Genomic DNA, 14,464 nt, shown 5'->3' with positions numbered 1-14,464 from the left:
TTTTTTTTGCAGCCGTCCTGAAACACCACATCATCCCCCACACGGTGTGTCTTCCGGCCGTCATCGACACCCACAAGATGAAGAGCGTGGACGGAGAGCGCTTGGAACTCTCCTGCAACCAATCAGGGGTGTACGTGGAGGGGGCGAAAGTGGCTCGAGACCAGATCATAGCGCAGAATGGCGTCATCAGCGTCATCTCCAAAGTACTGATTCCTGACAGAGGTAGGCCCCTAAACAATAGTTTCGGAGAGTTAATGAGAGACGCGACGACCATGTGAAGTATATTTTTCAAGCATTACATGGCGTGTACTTCTGTGTTACACAAAAATCTTTACTAACAATAAGGAAGAAAGTGCGTGTTGGCGCTACCTAAGACATAAGAGTTATCAAATTTGGCAGAAATATACCTTGAAGAATGGATATGTGAACCTAAGAGAGATTTTTAAAGAAATTTTAATTGGAACTTTAAATAATTAAAAAATTAAGGGAGATAATACCGCTTTTCTGCGATATTATTGCACAAAACCAAATTTTACATCATTTTAAAATATAAAAAGTTGTCCTTTTCATTCTATTCATTTCTGCCATTCGATTTTATCATGAATTTTGAGTTTTTTTTTTAAATATTACTTTACTAATTTTCAGTTTTAGATTTTATCTAAAAAACAGAACTGTAGCGAATTTCGAAATAAATCTGACAACGGGTTCATGGTCTATCGGTCTGTACTTTCGCTTGCAAATAAATGCGATATCTCAAAAAAGTAAGGGCGTAGGTAAACTAAATCTGGTATATGGTTTTGCAATTAAAATTTAATTCTGTACCATATTTTGGTTTCCAATTTGCCTCCCCCCCAAAAAAAGAGGGGACTATTAAAAGGCATATCACGAAAAAGCATAGTACTTTAAGATGTAAAAATGTATTATATTTATTTTCTTCACGAAATTCTGAAGTGCGGGCCTCTGAAAACAAAAACCTGAAAATTCGTAGTGTTCACAGTTTTGCTTGAGTTCTAATTGTATTAGAAAGGAAGTCATATCACTGACTCTCCGACCCACCCGAAGGCAAACAGATAAATAATACTGAATGACTGGACCGCCGCTACAGCAAGACTGGCAGGAACTGAGGTTGAGTGCTAAGGGCCATCACCGGCCACGGTACAATCCTTTCCTAAGAAAGTACGTCCCTTCATCGACGGGAGGAGCCAGCCCCACCTTATCGTGTACCCTCGAAGGTGGCGAGAACTAACCACTACTCATTTCGAGGAGCCTCCTCCGGGGGGGGGGGAGATTAATAAAAGGGAAAGAAGATAAATCCTTATTAGGGAGTATGCGTGAAAGTTTCGAAAAAACCTCTTCTGCCGTTTTATTTATTGTTATTTTGTTTGCAATTGGCTATCTGGTTCACGAGGCATAATCCTTTTTTTTTTCTCTGTCTCTCTCTTTTTATATTTTCATAAAAAAATTCTAAATGTCAGTATAAAAATAATACATATTCACTCGTTAGAAAACATTTGATTAATAATACTTTAATGCATTCTTTTCTTTTTAATTTCTCTTGTACAAAGTATAGAAAAAGAAAGCACTGTAATCAGTAAAAAAATTCGCACTCGAAGATTTGATGAAAAACTAATTTTGAGTATTATATCTATCTGTGACCTAGATAACTGAAAAATACTTTATATCGGGCAGATGAAATTCGATATGTGGACTTTGCATAAAATTTATAAATTTCCGTCAAATTTTGAGAGAAATCCAGCAGGAGAAAGTCTGTCATTTGGGTGTCCTATGAGAAATGAACGTGGTAATTGCTCTGTATTCATAAGGGAATGACTGCCAATCAAATTCTTAGTTTTGTAATCCGTCTCGTTTGCAATATGTTATAAAATGAATAAACTTTGGCAAGAATAATCGCAATACTACTGAATACCTGACTTCGCTTTTGACATCACTTAGTTATGCTATTATCCATGTTCATAAGGTCATATAATAAGTTATAATCCATAAAGTCACATATAAGTTTACTCTATTGAAATGTAAGCATATTGTTACAAACCTGTAATGGTGCTTCCCAGCACTGTTAGATCAATCATGGGAAAGACAGTTTTTTTATCAGCTCTGTTAAGTGCTGATCTCTGAGCTTGGCGACTTGGTGGTGATTTTAACGACAAAATAGATATTACTGGAAACTGCAATAATTTTAGCAATTGAGCCAATAGCAACTGAGATACGCCTGTTTGGTCTGGAACCTTCTCTGCTACCTCCCGGGAGCTATCAGTTGTCAGTCAGTCGGAGTCGTGTATCGAGTCGTGGAGAAGAATAGTTCAGCGAAGAACAAGCGTTGTGTAAAGCTCAAGCGATTGCTGAACTGAGCTGTGTGCCGAGTCTTGTTGTTTATTGCAGAAGCAGCAATCTATACTCCTTGAACCAAAAATTTAAGACTTATTTTTTCAGAAGAAATTCCTTTATGAGACTAACTTATTTTTTTCCTTCTCTAATTAAATTTTGTCGTATTATCATGTGAGAACATGATGTTATTTTGGTTAGGGGGGTTTGAAGCTCGAAATCGAATAGGCAATGAATATTGAAGCTCTAATTCGCGTAGGCAATGAATAAAGTATAAATGGCAATTTTCATCATCAACTTTTATTTGCATACATTTTTTTACCTGCTTTTACCAGTATTGAATTATTATTATGTATACTTCTTTGACAGCAGATGCGTTCTTAAAAGGTTGACCTGCTTTTACCAGTACTGTTTTATTAGTGCAGATGTGTTTTTAAACCGTTGACGTAGAACTATGACATCATAACTGTTATTTCATCTCAAAATCGGTCGAGCTCCAAAACTTTGTTTGCCAGCTACAAAAAAAAAATGAAAATGAAAGTTAAAAAAAATTATTATTATACATATATATATATATATACTTATAATATATATATAGAGAGAGGAATAGAGACCGATAGAGAAGTCTCGTGATTGTTTCAAACCGGTTTAAACTGGTTAATGACTAAAATTAATTAAGACAAATAATTCTCACATGATAACTTGAAATTTTCGATCGTAGATTTCATTTTCATTTTATTTTTTAATATTTCTTTTATTTGCAGCACGCAGTGTGATGTCCTTGTTGATAGGTCGTCCACAGGTTTCTACATTCAATCGTCTGCTGAAGAAGTCCGGAGTAGAATCGTATCTCAACAAACCCAACATCACTGTGACTGTATTCGCTCCCTCCAATTTCGCCTTCAACCAGATGCCGGAGGAGGAATTCTCTCTACTCGACGAAGACCAGAGGTTGGAGGAAAAATATTTTCTTTTCGCTTATAGAAAATACTTAGAATATAGTAAGGATTTCAAAAAACTTATGGTACTATTAGAAAATTCCATTGGATTTAGAATAGAATAGAATCCAATGGAAAATCCTTAATGCAATTAGTAAATTTTTAAAGATTCGGATTATTTGCTTTACTCCAGGATTTTACTGAAGAGTTCAAGGACTAGAGTTGGATTATCGGAGGGGCAAATTAGACAACTGTCAAGAAACTCCGTAACATTTGCCACCCCTCCCCCTGAAATTTTAATTTATTATTTTACGACATTTTTCGATTCTATTAATCTTATGCTATACTTAAATTAACCAAGAGTCATGTACTCGTTCTGATTCAATTTCAAATCAAGTATCGATTAAATACTAAAACATTGTTCCAATAGTTGTAATGAATCATCATTTATAAGTGTTAGATCAAGTTATTTTAAAACCATTTAAAAATTACCGATTTATATTTTTTTTTAAAAAAACGTAATTTTTGTTTAACTGAACAGTATTTAGATAGCGCTCAATTTTTTTTAAACTTTGGTTAAAGCTGTTTTAAATTTGAATCTTGATCTTTTTTATACGAGAAATTCTGAAACCATCTTTCTCATAATTGTTTTGTTAAATTATTAGCACTTGCTGCATAAAACTGCTGACATAAAAAATTAATATTTAGCAAAAATTATTTGATGTTGGAAGCTCGAGATTGGCAAAGAAGGACTGCGAGGGTGCATTTCCTTAGCATTCCTGAAGGACTAAATCCGTGGCTGCTTGGGATCCCTAACAGATCACGTTGGTAACCGTGAAAGATCTGCCCATTTCTAAGTGAAATATTTTTTCGTAACCTCTATATTCTTTCACCAAAAAAACACCCTCCAGTAATATAGATTCTTAAATTTTATTATTTTATAAGCAAATCTAATATAAATGGCATGTCCTTGAAAAATAATAATTTAAAGAGCTACATTGATGAAAAATACAGAACACAAGAAATGAAATGCATCAGTATTATAAGTAAAAATTTTACAGCACAATGTCCTGCATTTACAAAAATCGAGTACAAAAATTTTTATCGAGAGTCATTTTTTTAAATGGGGGTCAAAACGTTTTACGTACAACAACAGCATTTGTTTAAAATATCTTTTGAAAACATATACACAGTCACACATTTCATGAGCAATGAAATATACTTTTAGCGAATACACATGCAACTTCTAGACAAATGCCTTTTAAGAACAGTTTTGAACACGAGAAATTATAGTTCATTGTCATTTGCTTAGTGGAAGATTTTTGTTTTTTCACATTTAAGAACACAGATTAGTTTTTAATAAATAAAAAATCGTTGCCATACACTTGCATTTTTACTTGAAATAAATGATTGACGTTTTTAATATAATTTTTATATTCTGACAGGAAACTGGAGGAACTGATGAAACATCACGTGGTGGTGGGCCGAGTGAAGACAGATACTGTATCGGATGATCAGAAAGTGGAATCTGTCGACGGACAAAACAGCCTCAGACTCAAAGTTTACAGGAATGTGAGTATGCATGCAAAAAAGGCATTTAGGCAACTTTAAGCACTTACTATATGTGGCGATCAGCTAAGCCAACAAGAATATTGGCAAAGTTTAATTTTTGTTAATTAGTTCAAGGTTCACCAAACTAATTACTTTTAAACCTAAATTGCAATAGACGTTATAGTTAGGCCACTTTAATAGCCTTACACCTGTTCGGTTTATTGTGTGTATGAACCTTTTTAATAAAATTGAGTGCTATGAAATCATACTGCCATAAAAAAATGTAACTGTTTTGACATTCATCATTTGATTGCATATTATCTTTCGCTATACTGTGACTTCACTGTATGATTCCGCATGTAAATTGCACAAACATTATAAAGCATCTTGCTTCATTTGTTTTTAACAATGGAAGAAAATAGCATGATTAAATAATGTATGAAACAATAAAAACTGTTTAAATGACAGAGAAGTAATGAAATATATTGTAAGATTGCGGGAAATATATTTTTGAAAATAGTCGAATTTGAGAAAAAAAAAAAATTATACAACTAAATTTTTTATCGCTGAAAAGACATTTTTTTAAAATATTGAAAGAATATTTGTATGCTGTCATGTTTCCGGAAGTTATTAATAAAAAGTCAACAACTTTAGAATCAATTAAAATTTCTCCGAGCTCCACTTTCTAAAGTACGTTTGTATCAAATTCGACATTTTTACAAATAGTCTGACTTACAAACGGGCAGACATATATTCTGCTTTATTATTCGTAAAGATACAGAAATGCAAAATGAGGCAAAAAGCATGCTTTATGACAGAAGACGTAAGACATGAGACTCAAACAAAATAGGGTTTATTCATGCAAATTTGGGATTGACTGGAAAGTCAATATCTTATTTTTACTTCCTCGTATAAGTATACATAGAATTAAAGTTCTGTATTCGCCAAAAAGAATATGATCTGGAAATTTCGGTTTTAGAAATTATAGTGTCTGATAAATAATTTGAAATTTCGCCTGTCTGTTTGTGATCATGAAGTTTCAAGAGAATGATTTAAGAGAATGACATTTCATTTATGTTTTTACTACCATTATTATTCCATCCGAGAGAATTCAGTTTGTCTGTTGGGCCAATTGCATATGAACAATATGATACAGCATTGATCGTATTAAAATTTGAATTGAATCTCTGAATGGATGATTTGTCCCTCGATCTATCAGTTCGTGTACATGAAATCGCAAAATACTTGAGAGATTAAATTCAATAAATGCAATAAAAATCGTATATCTGTCTCATATTTAAAAGCAAAACATTTTTGCATATTCCCTAATGTTATTTCCTTCTCCAACTCCTGCATAAAATTATGAAAGCAAAGCTGTAAATACTCTCAGATTTACATTTTTAGAGTTCCACATATGAGAGTTGTATGCTTCGGAGGAGTATAGTAAAGAAGGCTGGTACTTACGCAATAATAGCATGTTATTGATTAACACTCGTTTGCCCTTAACTCAATAGCTTGGCGTGAATCTCTGCCGTGCAATATTAAGCAATGAATCACTGGGTTGCAATGAATGCACTCTTACCAGAAAATCGAGCATGTATTCCAAAGACTAAAATTAAAATTTCACCAAGAATTAGTACAGTTATCGCCACAAGATCGTGTACTATATTTAATTAATTTAAGTAGCTGCATTTTGAAGTTTTAGCACTTTCATCTATGAAAAAGTACATTCAGTCAACACCTTGACGGATTTGGTTCCAAATTCGACACAAAATTTTAAATGATAAATATTTTTGCTAAATTTTATCCATCTACAGCTTTTTGTTTCATAAGTATCGTTACTCGGATAGCCGAGCAAATAGAAAAGTTTTTTCAAAATTTGACAGAAATCTACAAATGTGTCGTTAAGTCCATGTACTAAATTTCAGCCACTTGATTCAAAGCACTTTTCCTTTATCGTGTTCACAGCTGGACGAGATAAATAACCAGCGAGACTCGTTTCCCCAAAACTTTCTCGCATATTCTCTAATAAATGCATTATCCCATAGAAAACCTTGAATGGCATTGACATACAATAGTTACAAATATTAACTTTTGGCATGAATTTAACTTGTTTACTGAATGTATTGCATGATCCTTGGCGAGAGTAACGGTACTGAACCCTGGCATGCGTTTGATAGTACCCGGAAATCGAATTTGTGTTACAGACACGTTTATCTCAACCGTCTGAAACAAAAATTTGACGCAGAAGTATAATTGAGATCACAAAATCATGTACTTAATATGATATATAGTTTCATCCATTTAGCTCTCTTCATATTGCAGTTATGATGTTAACTTAAACTCGAACAGACGGACAGGTAGACTTCCTCAGTACGGATTTTGCTCAAAATTTGAAAGGAATTTGAAATTTCTGTGCAAAGACCGTTTACCGAATCTCACCCGTCTAATTCAAATCTTTTTTTGAGCTATCCCGTTCATTACATTGACAGACAAACGTATCCTCGACATAGAAATTTTCCAAAAATGTAATTTTTGAACTCAGAGCTGTCTAAAACGTGGTGATTCATCAAAATCTCGAACTCGAATTTTTTGACGATTACAATGCCTTCTCTATATTTTGCATACGAAAAAGTAAAAATGTATTTTTCGGATTCAGAGAGATCATAAATGTGGTGATTCCTTGAAATAAAATTATTTAAAAAATACTTTCTACTTGTATACCAGAAAACAAAAATGCACAATAATAACAACCATTTCTGTTTCTCTCCGTATAAGAAAGCAACTATGGAAGTAATATTTTAATATTGATTTTTACTATTTTTCCTTGCTGAAAATCGGTTGCTGTTTTGCAGGAGATCGGAGTGGAATCGGCCATCGTGGAAGAGTCGGACATCGAGGGCCAGAACGGCGTCATCCACATCGTCAATAAGGTTCTCACACCCCCTAGTCACAGCATCATGGAATTGCTCCAAAGCAAAGAGGAATACAGGTATTGAAAGTGTTCCTTGTATTTCAAATAAAAATTTCATTAAACTGTATAAAAAGATAAAGGCGCAGTTAAATAGAGAAGATCCTTTAAGGGGAAGCATATCAATTATTTCATCATTTCAAAATGAATTTTAACTTTTGGATTTTTTATTTAATGCATATATTTGATTTCCAAGATAATTATAATGTGATGAGAAAAAAATATTTTTATAGAGCTTTCAATCAATCTAATTAAATTATATAAAGTATCTAAATATTTTTAGTACAAATATTAGAAGAAGATCAACAACAACAACAAAAATATGAGAGAGAGAGAGAAACACACACAATTTCATATGAATACTTTATTTCGAATCTGTAACACCGTTTCCCTGCCTTGATATAAAAGATAGAGTTACAGAAATTCTTATTGAATGTCAAAACATTGACCTCGGATCTTGGATCCGAGGATTTGGCGATAAAAATGAAGTTTCTGGGGAAAGTAAGAATTTTGGCTGTATCTCTATTAGGAACCGAGATCTGAAAATTCTTCTGGAAAATTCTATTTGATATCACTCTCATTTGAAAAACTAAATAAATCTGTGGAGCTGAAACAAACCAATTTCTCTGTGGAATTCTGTTCGTAGTGAGAGCTATTAGACTTTGAGTGCTGTTATCGTAATTTAATCAGTGGTTTTCTGTTTGCAAATCTATCAGAAATGGGTATTTTCAATTATCACAAAATCTAGCAAAATTGCATATAAAATGCTCTTACCACGTTGTTCACTGATGAGTGTAGATGAAACAATGAGTGAGCAAAGGGTTGGATACCCTGGGCGCCAATCTTTATAAGCTTCACAAAAACAATGTCATTGAATTTGTGATAAATATTAATATTAAGAAGAATATATACAAGTGTCTTTCTTCATTTCACTTGCCTATGTGAAGACTTTTTGTAACTTAACAGATACACTGAAGAGTTAGAAATATTTATTCAAGATTTCGAATATTGAAACTGTTGTCGACCACGCTTGAAAATGAAGAGGATTTCTTAAAAAAAACGAATTTATTATTCTGCCACTTAAAACGTAACTCACTTCTTGGAGTATTTATAAAAGATAAAGTAAAATTTTTCACAAACAAAAAAAGAAACCCGGTCGGTGCATGTATTTTCAACGCACTCGTTTCTCGCGAAGTCAACCTCTACTTCTAGATATATAAAGAAAAAAAAAGTGCTATTTTTGTTTTTGACACGTTTTTTTTTATTCAGTGTTGCCAACTAAGATTTACCAAATATGCACCGATCGTATGCAAATGAGTGAGATCATGGCATGGGATTGAAAAAAAATAACTAATAACTTCAAAATATTTAACAAAAACTGTATAAAAATGACAAATAAAATTATGTAACAAGTTAAGATAAGATAAGCTTATCATGAAGATGAATAAATATAATTAAATATTCTCACTAAAACTTATGGAACATAGAACTTATTCGACGATACTCTGTTTCTATTGACAAAAGCACGTTTATTCGATAAGGCGCAACTCCAAATCTTAAATCCCTGGCACACGTAGTACATAAGCATGCGCAGTCAACAAATGTTATAAAATATGATCACATTGCTTCGTACTCTCTACTAGGAATCTAAATATATGCATATTAAACATACCAAACATTACAATCTAATTCCACATATACCGGGTGTCCCAAAAATGACTGATGGATTTTGAAAATCAATTTTAAAAAATATGTAATGAGATAGAAAAGTATCATTTGCGGCCTTATGTTTGAGAAATCAGGGAATTTTATCCCACCAAATTGCAAAATTTGTCAATATTGCCACCTACAGGTGGCGCTGCACTGCAAATGAAACAATTTCAACAGATGGATATCTGGAAAAAGAGCCACGTTTCTTCTATAAAAGGGGGTTATATTGAAAACATTGTTGTTTATTCTTTGCAACAGTTTCATACTGGTTTTTATTTTTCCTATTTTGCGGGGCCGTTTATCGGTTGCAATGTAAACTAAATTTGTAATTTCGTGAGATAAAGTTCCCTGATTTCCCATAAGCAGAGGAACACAAATAATACGTTTCTATTGTATATTCCATTGATTTTCAAAAGCTATCAGTCATTTTTAGGACACCCAGTATATTATTTTCGTATTATTATAGCAGCCAAAAATCAGTGAGAAAGGATGTCAAATAAATGTTATATTTTGAATAACAGTTACCCTCGCTACGCCACTACACGAATGTTATAACTCTTCTTCGACATGAATGTGTACACAGATATCGTATCCATTTTGAGGGCAGACATCATGAGTGATGAGCAGTACAACAATAGTCTTACGCATTCTTTTTACCATCCCAAAATGATTCCAAGTTTGACCAACTGTTGCTTGAACAGATCACACCAGTCTTGATATAATTTACTATAAAAAAAATGGAACGCCTGAAAAAGGGCCACCACTATCATTAACGCCAGGTATGTTTGATCTATAGACAAATATTGTTCAAAAAAATATTGTTTCTATTTTTTAGGATTGTTTTACTTCTAGAGGTAAACTATTCAAGATCCCTTCTTCATCATTGAATTTTTCCATCTTCTACTAAATTATGTGCAACAAATGCTCCTAATAATCTCTGTCTTATGCTAATTTGCTGACTCGTAAATCTTCTATCATTTTCCGGAGACGTTTCTAGTCTTGTCTCGAGTATATTTATAATTATTTTTGATGTGATCTATCTCCCCAAAATGCTTATACTGATTACTTTGAAGACACGATATATAACTGTATGCAGGGCAAGTTGAAACTCGATATTTATTTTGCCAAAACGGCTTGTTAAATTTTATATCTCTCTGTATTAGAAATAAAGGAAGACTTCGAGATTGAGATTGCCATTGTACAAGTAGTTGAACTGCGGAAAATCAAACAAATTATGTTCTTTTCCAGATAGGGCGTTCGTTCCGTTCAGAAATACGTGAGCTTACTACAAAAGGCAATATCATGTGTTATAAGAATGCTCACAAGGAATGTTTTATAGTATCCGATATTATAAAATTTTCACATTTGACCAACACGTCAATAATTTGGGAGAAGGGAGGAGTGAAAAGATTTATGACTGACTCTACTGTGAATCGTTTGTTGCAGCACCATGGCGGACGCCATCCACCACATCCAGGAGTACGAGCCGAACTTCCTCAACTCCATCACCAACCACTCGGTCACCATCTTCGCCCCCACCAACAAGGCTTTCGAGGAGCTCGGCGAGGACAACCTGCATGCCCTCATGAAGAACAGGAGGAAGCTGAAAAGGGTAAGTTATCACACTGACTGCCTAACCGAGTACATGCAAACATGCATTGCACTGTGCCTTTTAAACTTGATTAAAATGTTTCATGCCAATAGTTGGTATAAAACATTTTCCGAAAGAATTCACACTAATTAATATCTGATATTGCACTTTATCTCGATTTCCAACTATAATTTGAATTTATCAGAACAGATAATTACTAATGTTGATTAATAATGGCTAATGTTGTTTAGTGCTAATACAGGATTAGTGTGCTAATACAAATGCTATCTGTAGTAATTATAATTTGAAAGAGCATTTTAAAAAATTCGGAGTGCTGTAGCTGTAATATTCAAACACTTTCGAAGATTTTGGCTTGTTGTCAAATTTGTTGGGAAATCACCAGATCTGAACGAATTCAACACTTCTTCCCATAACTTCATACAGAGCGAGTAAAAGTGTATGGGTAATCAGAGTCACATGAACTTCTGAAGCAGCCCTCAGGAGATACATGCCCCCCCCCCCTATCAATGATCTGACGACAAGGGCAGCTTAGGTTCACCAGGCATCAGTTCTATGGGGTTCCATAAGGACAAAACATTAGTCCGTTTATATCATTTTTACTTTCTCGTATTCGAAGTACTCTATATTCTTGGATTGGGAAACCCTCCGCGCTTTTGTGCATGCATCAGAAGGCGCTTATTCAGTCAAAAAAGTGGTGATAGGAAAGATGAAGGGGGGGGGGGAGATATTTACATTTAGCAATAGGGCGAACTCAAATTATCACGGGATTAGGAGAATAACCGTTCATCATTCGGCGTACCACCCCTTGTCGAAATGCAATCATCGAAATGTGCTAGTTTCGTGATCCTAAAACGAAAGGTACAAAGAAAGATCTGTACATTATTCTAATTCTGTACATTATTCTAATTTATCAAATGTTGCCCAGATGATTTAAAGTACGAAAATAAAATGAAGAGAGGACTTTAATTCTATTGTTGTCGTTGCACTGATTGGGGGGGGGGGATGGAATTTCAATGATTAATATAGCGAGCCAGATGATTTGAAGTATGGAGGTAAAAAAAGGAAATGGAGGCTTAGCTGCTGGCCGAGGGGTCAGACAATACAGAAGAGGGCGAAAGAAAATAAACAAAAGAAGCCATAATGAATAATTGTTTTATTAAGTTTAAAGTGTCATGAGTACTTATATCGATATATGACATGAAAAGCCAACAAAAGAAAAGATCCGTGTTTATCTCCGTGAATTATTATTTAATTTCATTTTTTTTTTCCCTCTCGCAGATGGTCCAAAACCACGTTGTGGACAACATGTTCGCGACGGGCTCCATCCACACGAAGCTACAGTACAACGTCAAGACGGAGTACCAGACGGTGAAGGTGCACAAAGAGAAGGACGGCCTCATGGTGAACTCCGCGCACGTCATCGAGCCCGACGTCGTCACGAAGGAAGGGATCGTCCACTGCATAGACCAGGTGCTGGTGCCCGAGAGGAGGAGGAGGAAGTCCTGAAGCAATCGTACCTTCCGTTGAAGGAAGTGGACTCGCCCAGGAACGATCCTATCATTGACATTTGATAAAAAGTTAATGCTTAGATGTGTCATCCCTCGAAATCGAATCACATTTTGATCATGTAATATAAATTAAGGTACTGAATCATTAGTGGATTTATTATACGTAAAAAGAATATATAATTACTTTCTATGGTAAGTCTTGGAACTGTTATATAGCCACGGATCCAAAAACTTCATCTGACATTTTGCCAAAAAAATTTCAATTTATTTCGCAGGGAAGAAAATAAATGAATGTGAAATAATTATTTCAAGATCGTCTGCTGCTCTGGAATTAAATTATTACATTTTCGTTAATAAAATTCCGTAAAATAACTTTAGACATATCCTGGATAAAAAAAATATTTTATAACTTTTAACTTTTTCAGAAGAAAAAAATTAATATTTCTTTTGAATTTGTACTTTACTGGCACTAAGTAATCTTTAGCATCAATAATCAAAATTTAGAAATGCCATTCTTACAAACTATTGAATATTCTCATTTAATTCGTATAAATATCGACAATCTACAGTTAATCTTTCACAGAATGTTTATTCATATAATAATTATGATTAATATAATAATAATTATTATATTAGTGTTCATTAATATAATAATTAATCTTGTTTATTTGAAGGCAAAGTTTGATTTTCTTTTATTGCCACTAATGTGATAAAACTACACAATTTTGAACACGTGCAAATCAATATTGTATAAAACTAAGTTAAAGGTTCTTTTAACACCTATTTATAATATAATATTTAATCTGTTTAGCATCCTGGCAAAGCGAAGAATATATTTCTTTTGGCTTTTCAATTTTTTTTTTTTTTTTTTTTTTTTGAACACAGCAGAGCATACTTTCCAGATTATTAGGTAAAATGCTTGTAAAGAAAACATAAATTAATGGATAATTTACTATAATCTAACCAATGTTAGTAATTTAATTTTAGAATTGTTCCAAGGCATATCTATAGAGTATTTATATTAACATCATTCCATACAATAGTAAGAAACACGCAAAAGGCAAGTTGAGATGTTTTATTGAATAAAATATTCACAGTCTTCTCATTCGTGATGCCAAACGGATTCTACTTAATAAGTATTACTCGCCATTTTCCGGACAAAGGACTTAGAATCGCCATTTCATCGGATGCGGACAATGTTATCATAGTAAAGCCCTCTCTTGCATTCTGCCGCAATATTGTCCGAATTGTAATTTCATAGCTTAGTGTGTTTTAGCATGTCTAAGCTTTTTAACAAAAATCGGAGGATTTGTAACACGAAAAAAAAATGTATTATTGCATTTCGTCTATTAATAAAGATAAATTTTATTCGTCTCTCTGTTTTTATTTTCGTTAAAATATATTGAAACTTCCAAATTTCAAAAAAATTTCGACGTATTTGAAACTAAGTACTCTTAACTTTTGGCTTTTTTTTTCGCATTAACATATTATGTTTAAGACATGATTTCAATAACATTTTTGAATACCCTGGCCTTTACTGCTGACGCTTAAATAGTGATGAAATTATTATTATTATTTTTTTAATTTCGCGTATTGTTAAAACTTCTATACTATCGCTCTTTTATTTGATGTTTTTTTTTCTAGTAGAAAGCTGAATTATTATTTTTTTTTTATTAAATCAGAGAAATTTTTACTGAATAATCTTTTGATATATTATGTAAATCATGAAAATATATCCTAGAAAACATACAAAACTTCTACGTGAATGGCTACTATTTTTGACCCCATATATTTTTATGACTGAATGAGTTCATTTTTAATTTTTTTATAG

At 33.2% G+C, this 14,464-nt stretch overlaps 1 protein-coding gene across 1 annotated transcript in view; it reads left to right on the top strand.

Moving 5' to 3' along the window:
- LOC129956871 (transforming growth factor-beta-induced protein ig-h3-like) overlaps positions 1 to 14,007 on the top strand; it is a 100,771-nt gene extending 86,764 nt beyond the window's left edge. Inside the window, exons 7-12 of the mRNA XM_056068843.1 lie at positions 13 to 222; positions 3,108 to 3,294; positions 4,727 to 4,853; positions 7,688 to 7,824; positions 10,960 to 11,125; positions 12,404 to 14,007. Of these exons, the coding sequence (XP_055924818.1) occupies positions 13 to 222; positions 3,108 to 3,294; positions 4,727 to 4,853; positions 7,688 to 7,824; positions 10,960 to 11,125; positions 12,404 to 12,631 (1,055 nt within the window). The 3' untranslated portion in view covers positions 12,632 to 14,007. The remainder of the gene's footprint in view (positions 1 to 12; positions 223 to 3,107; positions 3,295 to 4,726; positions 4,854 to 7,687; positions 7,825 to 10,959; positions 11,126 to 12,403) is intronic.
- The last annotated feature ends 457 nt before the right edge of the window (positions 14,008 to 14,464 follow it).

Source organism: Argiope bruennichi, chromosome 11, assembly GCF_947563725.1.
Source record: "Argiope bruennichi chromosome 11, qqArgBrue1.1, whole genome shotgun sequence".
NCBI lineage: Eukaryota > Metazoa > Arthropoda > Arachnida > Araneae > Araneidae > Argiope > Argiope bruennichi.
This window is presented reverse-complemented; position numbering and strand designations above follow the sequence as displayed.